The sequence below is a fragment of the Athene cunicularia genome (assembly GCF_003259725.1).
Source record: "Athene cunicularia isolate RWA chromosome 15 unlocalized genomic scaffold, athCun1 chr15_part1, whole genome shotgun sequence".
In the NCBI taxonomy this organism is placed as follows: Eukaryota; Metazoa; Chordata; class Aves; order Strigiformes; family Strigidae; genus Athene; species Athene cunicularia.
In genome coordinates this window covers 5,621,221-5,635,946 of record NW_020799121.1, presented here as the reverse complement: position 1 = coordinate 5,635,946, position 14,726 = coordinate 5,621,221, and the positions used below count along the sequence as shown (strand labels likewise).

Sequence of the window (14,726 nt, the reverse complement as noted above, 5' to 3'; positions counted from 1 at the left end):
ATCCAAGCCTTTTCAGACTCTTTATAATGATCCTTTACACAGGAGCAACTGATTGTCCAGCTCCCTCTCCCTGAGGCTCCTGTGGCTCTTTCCAAGGATCTGTGCATGACATACAAGCTCTCTGGCACAGCACTGATAAGAAGGTGTCAGCTGAGCCGAGGTGGGTTTGACTGGGGGTGACTTTGCTCTGCGTGGTTCAGCTGTTCCATCCTCCAGAGTCCCAGAAGTCCCTGTGCTCAACCAGCACGTCACCTTCCCCGAGTCACACAGCTGTGAAACACTGCGGGCTTGAATTCACTCTGAGATTCTGTAGTTCTCCTCTGCTTGTGTGGAAATCTGAAGTGACAAATACATCAGGGGGAGAGGACAGTCACTTCACTGTGAGTACGCAGAGGTAACGCCCACAGAGAAGTCCTCCACGCTTCACTGCCCTTCAGGCATCCCCTCACAGCCCGGGTCAGAGACTGCAACCAAAGAATTATCTTCTGAACTGAAAACCATACTGAGATCTAGTGGTGCGAGATTAACGCTGGTTTAGAGGATGTCGTGCAAGGGCCCTGTTTGCACCGTGACGCATCCTTGCAGGGTCACATTATGAAAATAAGCATTTACCTCGTGGGAGCCATGGGGGGATGCTGCGGGTGAGGGCGGGCTCCCGAGACCCTGCGGCATCACCCAAAGCTGCGGAGGGGAGCCACAGCCCCTGCTCCCTCAGGGCTTAGTACCCACCCCCCGGAGGAGGAGACGCTCGAGCGCGGGGAGGTGGCGGCAGCGGGAGATCCCCGCTCATGAGGGATGCGGAGCTCGGAGCAGGTTCGCCTGTGGGCTCTCCCCGGTGGCCCTGAGGACAGGGCCCCGTCCTGCCTGGCGGCGTGGAACAGGCGGAGCCCGCCCAGGCCTCCCCATGGGAGTGAATCCGCTCCCCGCGCCTGGAAGCGCCGCGGCCGCTGGGAGGGGAGCGCTGGCTCCTCGGGAACCCGGGCGGTTTGAGATGCATGTTCTGCCGAGGGGCCCGAGTACAGGGGTTTGACCATGCGGCTCTTATTCCCAGAGCAGTCTCATAGCTGTGCTGCATCTATTTTTGTGGATCCCCAAGGAATGTTCCTCCAGCCATTTCTAGAAAATTAGTCACAGTGACAGCCGAGGAGCGCTCTGGGAGTGGGGTACTGAGCAGAAACACTCAGCTGTTCAGACTTGTCCAACTGTGTAAGATGACTATTGCCCATTTACATATTGCAAATTCCTTGTAAATTGTTACTTTTTGGCCTCAGGCAGAGCATAGTGCTTGGAAATCCTTGGCTGAGGAGATGATTAGGCAGGGACGTGACTGGCAAATATACTGATTTTATTTTTTCCCCCTTTCTACTTCTGTAAAATCTTGTCTGTTGCTCTTTTACCCACCAGTAAATCTCCTTCCCTGCACTATGACTTATGCTTAAGAATTCCTCCTGTGTGCAGCCTGTCTTGCTTTTTGACAGTGTGTACTCTGCTTATTAAAGTTACTCCTCAAAGCTCAGCAATACACGCAGCGTGTGTATATATGTATCCTTGGAGGACATAAAGAACTAATTATGCCAGATGCAACTGATGTTAAACAGCACTCTAAGTCAAGTCAACGTCACAAGAATGATAAAGATGGGCCACCTAATACCGCTAAACAAAAATGCTGGCTCTGCTTGCTGGAAGAGGGGCACAAGCTTAAACTCTGCTAAGCAGCAAATGCAAGTACCGGTCTCTGTTTTAATACAATAAGCGATTGGTCCCAATGAAGCAACCTGGCGTTAGTGTTCATACTTATGTTCATAGGCTTTATCAGTTTGCAGCTCAGGGGCAGAGTCTCGGAACAGGTCTTTTATGTCTGTACACAAAGACCCTGTATGAGCCAAAGCAAATAAGGTGCCATCTCTGGGCTGCAGTGCAGCCTGTGTAACAGGCACTGACCTACTGTCCAACCTGCTGTAATGACGTGTTAGCCCCATCAGGGGACAAATATGCTCAGTATTCCTGCTAGGACTGCTGCATGATGAAAGCAGGCTGAAATCTGATTCAGGCTGCCTTCACCCGCTGCTTACTTCTCATACTGTTGTTTCTCAGTTTCCCGCTACCTTGGATAATAAACACAGACAGCAGAACAACTAGTCAGCTAGGTCCTGAGAACTGACTGCTTATTAGTTGTAAGTATTAGTATTAGTTGTAAGACTTGCAACTTTCTGCTGCATTTTTTCCAAAGACTATCTGAGCTCTACAGACCTCACCAGAGCTGGGTTATGACCGTTGGCCTTTGGAGCCCTTCTAAAAGCACACCAGGACCAAGCACCTTCCCAGAGCAACTCCTGGCATGACAGTAGATTTACACAAATTTGCCTCGCTGTTTTTATGATATAAATCATGGGCGTAAGGTACTTTGTACTTTGCCTGCTGGCTTGATATTCAGGGATTTTTTTTTTATATTCAAGTTTCTCAATTATTAGGCTTAACTTGCACTTCTTATTTGTCTCTTATTCTTAATAAGCTCTTTTTCCTGCCTCTCCTGACAATGCTGCCTGGTTCTGCTGTGCGTGTGGAACCTCTTACTCAGCTAAGCTGGAGGTCACCGTCACCACAGGTAGCCAGAGACATCTCCCAGTGAAATGGGAGACATGGCTTTGAATCCCTTCAGACAGCCGCTGGATGTGAACCTTAGTCTCTGATGAAGCTATTTACATCAGAATTTTAAAAAGCACTTCTCAAAGAAGAAACTAATTAGACGCTAGTCAGCTAGAAAGGAGAACAGGGTGGTAATGTTTGCTCTGTTTGATTTGTCTCATTATCTGAAATCAATATTGGGAAACTAGTCTGTCATTTGTAATGCAGTAACTTGCCTTTCTCCCACCCCTTTCCAGAGCCAACTGCAAGTAAACTTGATAGTCCAAAGGCTGGTTTTAATTCTTGGAGACTACTCTCTGCTGTCCAGCAAAGCAGACACTGACACTGCCTCCTGAATGGGGGCAAATAGTTCTTGGGGATGCAGATCACTGTCTGTTAGTTAACAGCTCTTATTTTTTTAGAACAAAGGGATTTTTGTTCAAGACCTGATGCTGATTTGATCGTGATTTTGATGCTGATTTGATCAGGATTTGCACCCTAAACATCATGTCTCCTTCTAGAGAACACTTAAGTTAAGCAGACAACTCCCTCACACCTTTTGTTTCACAGGTCTTCTTGGACTTTTGTACAATTCTCTGGCATGTAACTGCTGACCGGCAAGTCTGGTGCCTGCAGCAGGAAACTGAAAACCTGATTAGATAGTTAGCTGTTAATACCTCCAAACTCCAAGGGACTGTGGAGTTTAAACTCGTATGGAATGGTGTCTTCCTCCTGCATTTTCCTGACAGAGATAGGTTAACATACAGAGCCAGGGGTAATGCAGGGTCGAAGCTTCCCTGGCAAATGTCCAGTGTGACAGAGTGAATTATTTCATGAGCCTACTGTTGTATTGCTGACATTCATGTTTTTCCCATCCCAGCAAAAACTCTGGAAACATCCTCAGCTGCATGTCTGCTGAGGGGTCAGCTCTGTTGACAGCATTTACTTTCTTTGTAAATGCTCAATTCCCTCAGCTCTTCAGAGTCAAACAAACAGGAAGAAAATTTTGCTCTGTGTGTCTATAAGACAGGTGGGTTCTCTTTGATTAATTAACCACTGCAATGATCTCTGCGGGCACAAGGCTTTTCAGTTGCTTTCCATCATGACACCATCCTAGCTAGTCAGCCACATTTACAAACTGCAGGAAAATTGCTTTGTTTTGGTGTTGCCTGTGGGAACAGGAGCGGGAGTAGCAATCATCTGCCCTCGTTAGAATGCTCTGCATGCAAACTCAACTTTTCCAGCCCCTGCTTTCTTGGCAAATATTAAGTATATTTTAGGTACTCACTTGTCTTCATCCTAACTTCTGTCTTTTCCCCCCCTGTCTCTAAGGCCATGGGACGTGCTGTTCTCAAGTCAGGTCAGCTGTTCCTGGTTATCTGCAATAGTGTTTTCAATACCAGCACCTTCATTGTGGTATCTAAATGCCTTTCAGGGAGTGATTTTTTTCAGTAAGTTTTGCAAGTATTACTGATACCCGAGTCAAGCAACAGAATTCCTGTACAGAAATGTGCACTGCTCCAGGCCATGTGCCCAGCCTGAGCTGACTGCCCTCTATGGATAGCTTTTACACTGACTCTTCAATTTCATTACCTTTTAATTGTGAAAGATGGCCATATAGGGAAAACCTAACACAGTTCACTGATTGTCCAGTTGGCTACAGGTATTTCATTTATCATTCACTGGTAGATAGACTTCTAACCTCTGACTTGTCTGTTTGTGTTCTTAGGGCCATCAAATAGTGAAGGAGCTGGCAAAGTCAGCCTCTTGAAGAAAGTGCCAGCACTAAAGGATGGAGACTTCACCCTAGCAGAATGGTAAGAACTCAGTCCTTAGACTTCCTTGGGTACCAGTAATCTGTGCAGCATTTAGGAGCTGTCATTCATGTTGAATGATTAAGGATCACAGAATTTATGAACATGTTGGTTATTTTTAATAGTATAACCTCATTTGCTCTGTTTCCATTTTCTGTTTGAATTATCTTGCAGAATGTAAACAAATCAGCTGACTTAACTTCTTGATCTTACCCTGATCACACTTACCTCAAAATGGGATTATAAACATTTCTGGGAAATGTTTAAAGCTTATAAAAATTCCTTTTACTCTAGGAAGAACAATCTCTTTTGCCCTAGGAAAAAATTCTCTTTACCTGAATTAGTCATAAAGGCCAAGTGAACATCTACAGAGATAAAATGTAGGTTTTACATTATAAGATTAATTTGGAGGCTGATTAATGTGTCAGCATGCTGAAATAATCGAACTATAGTAGTATCAGCATAGTAGGAGGGTCTGCGTTTCCTTCTGTTTGTCAGCACAGGATTTTCTGTGGCATCTCTTTTTGTAGTAACAGTATACATATGGTTGCAGATGACTAAGATATTTTTCCATCTGACTTCTCCTGCCAAATAGTGAAAGTATAAACATCTGGAAAAACACAAAAAGATTCTGTAGGTTCTCCTTGCTGGGACTTGCACTTACCTGAATGGAAGCTGCAGGCTAGAGAGGGTTTTATTTAGTACACAAGTTCATAAACATGTGCAGGTGTCAGAGAGATGGGTCAGAACTGTCAAGGAACAAGTGGAGTTAACATTGCTGATAGGTGATTCTGGAGGCTTATTGTTTGTTTACCCTAGTACTGTCCAGCAGCACTCTGCACCATAGAATAGTGCTGTGATTTTCCAGCAGGTTAAAGTTTTCGTGGGAACTAAGGTGATTAAGTGCCAGCTTTGATGTCAACATGAATTAGATGCCTGTATATGGACCCTAGACTCCATCGGAAATCCTGATCTGAATGCTTTTTAGTGGAAGCAGCAAGTTCAGAAGGGGCAGGAGAGGGAGCTTAGGCAAAAGCATTCTGCACCATAACTCCCTGACCCCTTTCTTGTCGCTTGTTAATGTCTGAGCAGCACTGCCATTCTGCTGTATCTGAGTCGAAAGTACAACACTCCCGACCACTGGTACCCATCAGACATACAAAAACGGGCCCAGGTAGATGAATACCTCTCATGGCATCATGCTAACATCCGGGCTAATGCTCCTAAGACCATGTGGATCAAGGTAAGGAGACAATATTAAAATACGAGTAAAGCGATGTTTTCCTGACAGAATACTGGGCATTTGGACAGCCCCAATTCGGAGAGAGCTTGTCGTGCTGAAATAACAAACCTAGTCCATTCCTAGCTGAGAGGAGCTGTTTCTAATTGCTCAATGTCAGGATCTGGCAAAAGCAGCTTTGGTCATTTTGTTTTTTTCCTTAAAGTAGTTCTGGTGCAGAAGGTCTCAGAGCCCAACAGACTTCCATTGCCTGGATTTGTGAAATAATAGATAACAGATTGGAAATTTCCTCCAAGGGCCTACCCCTGACTGCACAGCTGTGCAAAGTGTGCACACAGGCAGAAGTTTTGCTTCTTTGGCAAGCATGTGCTTTGTTGCTGGAAGCAGAAGGGATTGCATTCTTCATACATCAAGTCCTGCAGCCCCAACAGGGTGGAAATCCAGAAGAAGCCTTCTGCCTCCAGCACCCTTAGGTGCTTCTCTGGAATGGGCTCAGGGATAGACTAAATAGCAACACAGAGCAAATGGCAGAATTTCTTTATTCATTGTGATTAGACCAATTCACGTTTATGCAAAGTTAACATAATCACCCTGAGGCAGAAAATCATTTAGTATCAAATGGTTTTGCTGGACATGTATTTCCAGCCAACTCACCAGAGTTAATGCAACTACCCTTGGAGAGACCCAGGTGCAAATAATAGCCCTGCAAATACAGCTGTGGTATGGATTTTCAGATGAAATCAGGGTTGCCAGTAAACGGGTAAGAACTTCACTCTTCCTGTGTAAAGTTTGCCCTTGTTTGTGCCTAACAAAGCATATCAGGACTCATTTAGCTTTTTGATTTATTGACATTTTGAATTTTTGGCTAGAGAGCACAAAGAAGCAATTCACATGAGTCAGATTCATACAAGAAGCAGTTTCTTCCAGTCTCTGCAGGCTGTTATTGCAGTGCTCCAAGAGAAAGAAATCCAGCTAATTGCTGTTGCTGATTAGATAACCCAGATAAAGAAAAGGTCCTCAGAATAATTGAAAATAGGAAAACGTATAAAGCCACCATGTGACAGAAGGCATGTTAGCTAGACATGGGAGAAGATAGACTGCCCTGAGATGCAGAAAAAGAAGATGATGCTGTTTCAAGTGATTATACCCAGAGATCCCATCTTGCATAATTGAAACCACTTAGGAAGAGAACTGGCCATGAATTCTCTGATGGAATAGATTCCACATGTATTTGACAAAAATCCTGGCTTGGATTAAGCAATCCTAACTTGAATTGTTGAATACACTAGCAGTAAGTAGAAATTCAGTCTACTCCCACCGATGGAAATTTGTGTCTTTAATTTTGCTTCTCTAAAGAAACTGTAGTTCTTTAGCTGTGGTAGGGGGAGGCAGCATAGTTGTGAAACACTGTGCGATCCTCTGTGTGTACACCTCTGTGAACAGTGAAAAATCATGGAAAGGCAACTGCATCCTGTGCCAGCAAGTCTGTGGAGACAAGGTCTGCACTTATATGATTGCTCTGGAAAAATTTCTAGTGGTTTAAAGAATGATGTTTGAGAGGCCACAGAAAGGCTGGTATGAGAATGGTGTTTACCCACTCCCAGCCTCGCTGGCTGCTGTCATCACGAGCCATTTCCTGCCTCTCCAGCCAGTGTTGATGCATTAGAGTCCCTCCTACGCTCCCTGACACAGCCACCACCATGCCCTCCTTCCATCACCCTGCAGGACAGGCAGCTGCCTGCCTCCAGCACCCAGTTAGACAGCAGGGTCGGTAGCAGGGGTGGCTGGTGGGCAGGCAGCCTGCTGACCTGTCTTGGCAGGCTGTTGAAACGGAGGGCATAGCAGGGGTGACTGCAGAGATTTGTCTTCCCTAGAACTGTTGCCTGTTTTTCTTTTGTAACCCACCAAGGTGGAGTGGGAGGGCAGGACTGCCAGGCACAAAACGAGTGGATTCTTGATTTCATTCTGTGCATCTCTGCCCGTTAGCTGGAGGTTACTGTCACGGCAGATCAGCTGCTTAGGACTGTGTGTGTGCTCTCTGTCCATGAGCTGCTTGGAACTGCAGCAATCTGTGAAGCAATAGCATCATCCCCTCCTGTGGCTTTGCTGCAGGATCACTGACAATCATAAGTAGTTTATGGGGTATAACTTAAATGATTGCCACCAGATCCATAAGATGGCCAACTGTACTCTTTAAGTCCCTTCTCTCCTCAGGTGCTGATTCCCCTCTTCACAGGGCAGCCACTGCCCTCTGAGAAGCTTCAGGAGGTTATGGATGGGCTGTCCACTTCACTGAAGCAATTTGAGGAGAGATTTCTGCAGGACAAGGCTTTTATCATTGGGAGCGAGATCTCTCTGGCAGATCTTGTGGCTATTGTGGAGCTGATGCAAGTGAGTGCTCGAGTGTGGTAAGAAAGTCTCAGCACAAGATGCTGCTGGGCAGGGAGGGGTGCAGCATCTGGTAACACTTCACAAGAAAGAGGAGCGAGGGCATATCTCAACAGAACTGGCCTAAGACAATGAGGACAATATGGGAGTGAGTTCAGAAAAACAGTTAAAAAGTAAAAACATTGGCTGCAACAGATCTCTTGTTTCTCTTCTCTAACAATACTTCTCCCTCATACTTTATTGTGATTTAGTTTTTAACCTCCAGAGAAGGAGGTGATATACAGAAGTGAGAAGCAATAGCGGATAGGTCTGATGAAATAAGAAAATTATTATTCTATGATAAAAATATTTCCATATGTTCTTCAGATGTTCTTCTTCATGCCACGTCTGGAGGATGCAATACTGAATCTCAGAGGCAATCATCAAATTAAGTCTGTTACACACTGGTTATTCTCTGCCAGACTGTCAGGGCCTGGATCCTGCAGCTCAAAAGTGATTCTTTCTCCCAGTTCTGTATCCCAAAGGCTGAAAAATAGCAGTTCTGCTTCTCTACAGCATTGTGCTCCAGAGAGTGGCACAGACAGAAAGTAGAAGAGGGGTAGATGGTGTCAACTAAGACATCAGTTCAATTAAATGCTTAGCATTTTGTCCCTGGAACTGTCAGCCCACCACATCTTCAATGCTGTAGTGGAAACCCACTCACAGTAAGTGGTAGTCATCTCTGCTGGTCGTAACAGCTGTTCCAGCACTCAGGAACTGACTTGTAAATGTCCTTTAAAATACAGGCTAGCTTCTGAGTCCCCCAGCTAGATACACCCAACCAGAGGAGATTTTCCTCCTTCCTAGTGCTCATCTATAAGCTCTTCTTAATTTATTTTTTTTTTCCTCCACCTGTACCTGCAAGTACACTTTTGGTGCCTGTTGTCTTGGTGAAAAAGGGGCTGCCCAGTGCTTCACTGTTGCTCTCTCCCCCTTTCTGCAGCCTGTTGGAGTTGGTTGTGACATCTTTGAAGACAGACCTAGGCTGATGGAGTGGCGCAGGCGGGTGGAGGATGCTGTGGGGAAGGAGCTTTTCTTCCAAGCCCATGAGATGATCCTCAGTATCAAAGAACTGAGCAACATTCAAATTGATCCGCGGCTGAAAGAGCAACTGGCACCTGTGTTGCTGAAGATGTTGAAATGAATTAACCTATCTCGCCATTTTTGCTGTCCTTTCTTTTTTTTAACTTCTTCTCTGACATCCAGTTCTACATGCAACTGGAAAGAGCACTGTAATCCTAACAGAGAAATTGCAGAGTGTTTCACCCCCTGCCAGGCCTTTCCTGTATTTTTGGGGGTGGAAGATGGGGAAGGTTTTAAGACCTGAAACATTAAAGTTATACAAAATGCTGAGGCCTTACAGGTCACTTAACATGTGCATCTGGGTTTTATTTCAGTCTTCTCAGAGATGGCAGAGACATGAATGGTATTTCCTGACAAAATTTGAGCCAGCCTGCAAACTTGGAACATTAGAGAACTGTATAGGATAGCGTTGTTTTTATGTGTTTCATGTGTCAGCATGCCTGTTCCTCACCTTCCTAACCTGTGTCTGCACGCACAAGTATAGCACAAAAACTACAGGCAGTCACAAAAGTGGAAAAAGGCATTGAAATTTGTTTTATTTTTAAAGTTTCTTATTGCTGAGGTATTTTGCTTGACTGTCCATGTACATTCCACAGTTCTTCTATTTGCCTTTAGGTTCCTATGAGAAGTTTCTTCATATTCAGCTACAGCTGTGAATCTTTGTAATTCTTCAGTTTAACCACTACTCTTGATTTATGAAAGCCTGGGTTTTATTGGTGCTCGGTCTGCCAGTACATGTGGCAGGGGCAGTTCTTGGAGATACCTGTGGTAAAGACCAAGCAACTTCAAAATGCTGAGGGTGGCCACAGCCTTTGAATAACTGCCTATCTAAAGTACTTGATTGATACTATATAGGGAATACACTGAAAAAATGCACAGTGATTTCTTGAAATATGGCAGCAATCAAGTTGTTTTGTTCTGTGGTAATACTGTAATAGCAATCCACATGTCTCCTAGAAAATGCAGAGGGAATAAATCTAGACGTGCTCTTTTGAGACTGTTTTGGATGGAAGTTCACCAAGTAAGTCACCCTTGTGCAGCTGAAGCAATAAGACAGATTTTGTGGCACCGAGCAGCATACCCATCAAAATAAAAGGGCAGAGTTGTTTTGGAGCTTTTGGACTCTTTTTCTTGGCTGTATTTACTTCTGGTTAGCTGTAGCTCAGATACAAAACCCTTCTGTACTGCAGAGCAATTTATGAGGTGAAACAGAGAATCCAACTGTTTCTAGTTTCTTCAGTTTAAAATAGCAAATTGTAAAGGATGCAGAAACTGATGGAATATATATATCTCTGTGTGTTTCCATTCATAAATAGTTGTTGCCCTGAACCTTACCCTGAAATCCTTGCCCAACAACACTTCCTGTAAGAAATAAGACAAAATGAGTAAACAATTCAGGAACGGCTTTTCTCACTAATCAAATAGCTTTTCTTTCCAGTACTACCATGGCTTGGCTCGTGATGTTTCTGCTGGTAAGCTCTATGAAACTGGATCTGCTCTGGTGATGTTTTTCACTAAGATTTCAGTTCTAGATACTACTGATTTAGTCCAGAGCTTAGGGAGATCTTTACATTCTATGTCTAGAAAGAGATTTCTGTTGTATACTTCAGCTTGCATTAGCAGGAGATTTTGTTTTGTGATTATGTTCCTTATAAAGACAAGAGACCTGACTGAAGGCCCTCTCTTATGAACCAAAAATCTCAGAAACAGGCATGTGTTTATTCACACCCTTCCTTTCTTTTCTTCCCAAACTTTAGCGAATAGTATGTTTTTATGGATGTTTTATTCGCAAAATACTGTCCACAACCGAGTTAAATTTTAAATGGGAAGTGATGGATTTTATTTTTTGATAATTTTGAGAGTGGAATTGTTAAGTGGATGATGACATGTGCAAATGTCTGCAGGAGGGAAAAAATACCATGGTTTTCCAAAAGCTGAGCATGTTTGAGAGTACTTGCTGCTGTGCTGTCCTATCCTGATTGTATGTTCATCCCCCTACAAGCACTTTAATTGCCTGCTCCAAGACAGAGACAATTTTAAAAGTGTCTTTAGTTTAAAAACTCGGAGGCCATAAGCAATCTGCCATTCACATGATGAACCATCAAGAGCGAAGGACAATGCATATCATTAAAGGCGATTGTGAAGAGCCCCATGTCCTGTTGTAATTGCTGTAACATCTGATACTTGAATCTTCTCTTCCCTTTTGGAGGCTTTCTGATATGCTGGTTTGGTGTCATATGGGGTTCTTTGGCCTTGGAATAGGAAGAGATTTTTACTGTTTGAAGGAATGAAAGAGAAATAGAAAAATAGATCCTAAATGGCATCTTACATGGAGGCAATGACTCCCAGCCATCGGGCAGTGGTGGGCTTGCACCTACAGTTTGCAAGGTGGCTGAATGCCTCCACTGCCTTTGTTTCAGTGACAAACTTGGGATGATCTATTTACAAGATTATATCTTTCTGCAAATTTACCCTGGAGTCTAACAGTTTTACTGGGTTATTTCTTCAGCTGCTTTCCTGGATTTGAAGGGAGCATCTGTATGACTGCTTACCACTGCAGGCAGCCTCCCCCTGCCAGCCTGCTGTGCCCTGTCCCTTCTCCAGTTGGGTCTCCTAGAAATCTTTTTCCAGCCCTATTGCAGGCTGGTTTATACACACTGCTCCTCATGCCAGTAGAGTCTTCATCAGCAGCAGTGAAGGCCAAGCAATTCCCCCAGCAAAAACATGAGCAATTCCATCAGGTTTCATTAGGATTGTCTAGAACTGTAGAAAACCAAAGTGTCACATTATATAGAGCCAATTTTCACAACAGTGCTGTGCCTTAAACAAGATGATATTTTAATCTCGCTGGTTCATAACCTTTTGCTGTAAATGATCACATGTAACCCTCGTGGACAGTATCTCAGCCTCTGTGAAACCTCTGATCTGTAGATGAGACTGTCCCTGTGAGCCAGCCTGCTGGGGTCACTTATCAACTTGGGAGCTCAAAGTCCTGATTGCAGAAGCTAGTTTGGTAATCATATATATTGGATAAAACAAGCCTTTTAATTTATTGTTCTGAGAAATCACTGCTCTTCCATTCTCAATCCTGCCTGCACAGACGGGCACGGTGGTGTCTGTTGCAGTGACCAGAAATTACTTCCCACTGGCAGTAAGAACCTTCTCAAAGCTCATCTTACCCTTCTGTGGTGGTTTAAGCCCTGCTGGGACCGGAGACAACATTGCCGTTGCCCCTCCCCCACTCTCAGCCAGTCAGGCTGGAAGTGAGGCACAAACCCCGGGTTAAAAAAAGAAGAAATTTAATACAACAATATAATAAGCAATCTGAACAACAACAGTAGCAATGATAACAGTGATAAACAGTAATAACAGTAAACAAGACAGAAGATATACAGAGAAATACCGCAGTGGTTACAGACAGCTCACTCGCATGCTCCCCGTCACCAAAGCCACAAAGGAAAAAGTTCCTGCGATCCCACACCCGGACCTGATGTAAGTATGGTATGAATAACCCAGTTGGAGATCCCTTCCCCCCTCTCTGCTGGGGAAACTTAACCCTATCCTAGCTAAACCAGGACACCTTCTGTCTGTGAGATGTACTTTTTTGCTCTTACAGTCTCTAATACATATCCCAGCAACGCATACTGTAAAAAGCAAAAGGGGCAAAAGCCAGCTGATGCAATTCAGGGGAAACAGAAAACCTAAAGCCCTGCCTGGGTGAAGGACAGCGCAAGACCCTCATTGTCATAAAAAGGAAGCCTACAGAGGGTGGAAAAAAGGACAGGTAGCCTGGGAGGAACACAGAGAAACTGTCCTAATAGCCAAGGATCAGGTTAGAAAGGTTAAAGCCCTTATTGAATTAAATCTGGCAGGGACGTCAAGGGCAACAAAAGAAGCTTTTCTAGGTAGACTGTGATGAAAGGAAGACTAGGGAAAATGTGGGCCATCTCTGGACAGGAAAGGGAGACTTGATCTTCTGGAATACGAAGGAGGCTGAGGTATGCCATGATGGTTTTGCTCCAGTCTTCACTGGCAAGAGCTCCAGCCACACCGCCCAAGATGCAAAGGTAAAAGTGGGCACTAGGAGAAGGAAGAACCACCCACTGTAGTAGATCAGGTTTGAGACCATCCAAGGAACCTGAAAGTCCATGGGACCTAATGAGATGCATTGGTGGATCCTGAGGGAACTGTCAGATGAAGTGAGTAAGCCACTATCCATCATATTTGAGAAGTTGTGTCAGTCTGGTGAAGTTCCCGCTGACTAGAAAAGGGGAAACATAACCCCCATTTTCAAAAAGGGAAATAAAGAGGACCTGGGGAACCACAGGCCAGTCAGTCTCACCTCTGTGCCCAATAAGATCATGGAGCAGATCCCCCTGGAAGCTGTGCACCAGAAAATAAGGAAGTGATTGATGACAGCCAACATGGCTTCACTAAGGGGAAATCGTGCCTGAAGAATTTGGTGACCTTCTATGATGGGGTTACAGTGCTGGTGGATAAGGGAAGAACAACTGATGTCATCTACCTGGACTTGTGCAAAGCTTTTGACGCTGTCCTGCACAACATCTTTGTCTTTAAATTGGAGAGATGTGGATGTGACAGATGGAGCACTCGGTGGATCAGGAATTGGCTGGATGGTCACACTCAAAGAGTTGCAGTTAATGACTTGATGTCCAAGGGGAGAGCAGTGATGAGTGACGTTCCTCAGGGGTCGGTGTTGGGACTGGCACCGTTCTACATCTTTGTTGGACAGTGGGATCGAGGCACCCTCAGCAGTTTGCCAACGACACCGAGCTGTGTGGGGCGGTCACACGCTGGAGGGAGGGGATGTGCCATCCAGAGGGACCTGGACAGGCTGGAGAGGTGGGGCTGTGCCAACCTCATGGAGTTCAACAAGGCCAAGGGCAGGGTCCTGCCCACGGGTCGGGGCAATCCCAGGCACAGACACAGGCTGGGCGAGGAGTGGATGGAGAGCAGCCCTGCGGAGAAGGGCTTGGGGGTATCGGTGGATGGAAAACTGCCTGTGAGCCAGCAACGTGCGCTCGCAGCCCAGAAAGGCAGCCGTGTGCTGGGCTGCATCCAGAGCAGTGTGGGCAGCAGGGCGAGGGAGGGGATTCGCCCCCTCTGCTCTGGTGAGACCCCACCTGGAGTCCTGTGTCCAGCTCTGGGGGCACCAACGTCAGAAGGACACGGACCTGCCCGAGTGGGTCCAGAGGAGGCCACGAAGATGATCAGGGGCTGGAGCAGCTCCTGTGAGGACAGGCTGAGAGAGTTGGGGGGTTCAGCCTGGAGGAGAGAAGGCTCCGGGGAGACCTTAGAGCAGCCTTCCAGGGCTTAAAGGGGCTACAGGAAGGGTGGGGAGGGACTCTTGATCAGGAGATGTAGTGATTTTAAACTGAAAGAGGGTGGATTTAAATTAGATGTAAGGAAGAAACTCTTCCCTGTGAGGGTGGTGAGGCCCTGGCACAGGTTTCCCAGTGCAGCTGTGGCTGCCCCCTCCCTGGCAGGGTTCCAGGCCAGGCTGGACGGGGCTTTGG

General features: G+C 45.5%; 1 protein-coding gene across 1 annotated transcript; it reads left to right on the top strand.

Moving 5' to 3' along the window:
* The first annotated feature begins 596 nt into the window (after nt 1-596).
* LOC113486286 (glutathione S-transferase theta-1) lies at nt 597-11,333 on the top strand. The gene is made up of 5 exons (XM_026860035.1): nt 597-615; nt 4,355-4,442; nt 5,532-5,682; nt 7,894-8,070; nt 9,050-11,333. Exons 3-5 carry the CDS (start codon nt 5,671-5,673, stop codon nt 9,248-9,250), a joined length of 390 nt encoding a protein of 129 aa, XP_026715836.1. The 5' UTR covers nt 597-615; nt 4,355-4,442; nt 5,532-5,670; the 3' UTR covers nt 9,251-11,333.
* Nucleotides 11,334-14,726: the final 3,393 nt, after the last annotated feature.

Excerpts from the sequence above, each read along its gene's own strand:
- LOC113486286 (XM_026860035.1), top strand. Across the intron at positions 8,071-9,049 it reads CTATTGTGGAGCTGATGCAA|CCTGTTGGAGTTGGTTGTGA; the intron begins GTGAGTGCTCGA and ends CCCTTTCTGCAG.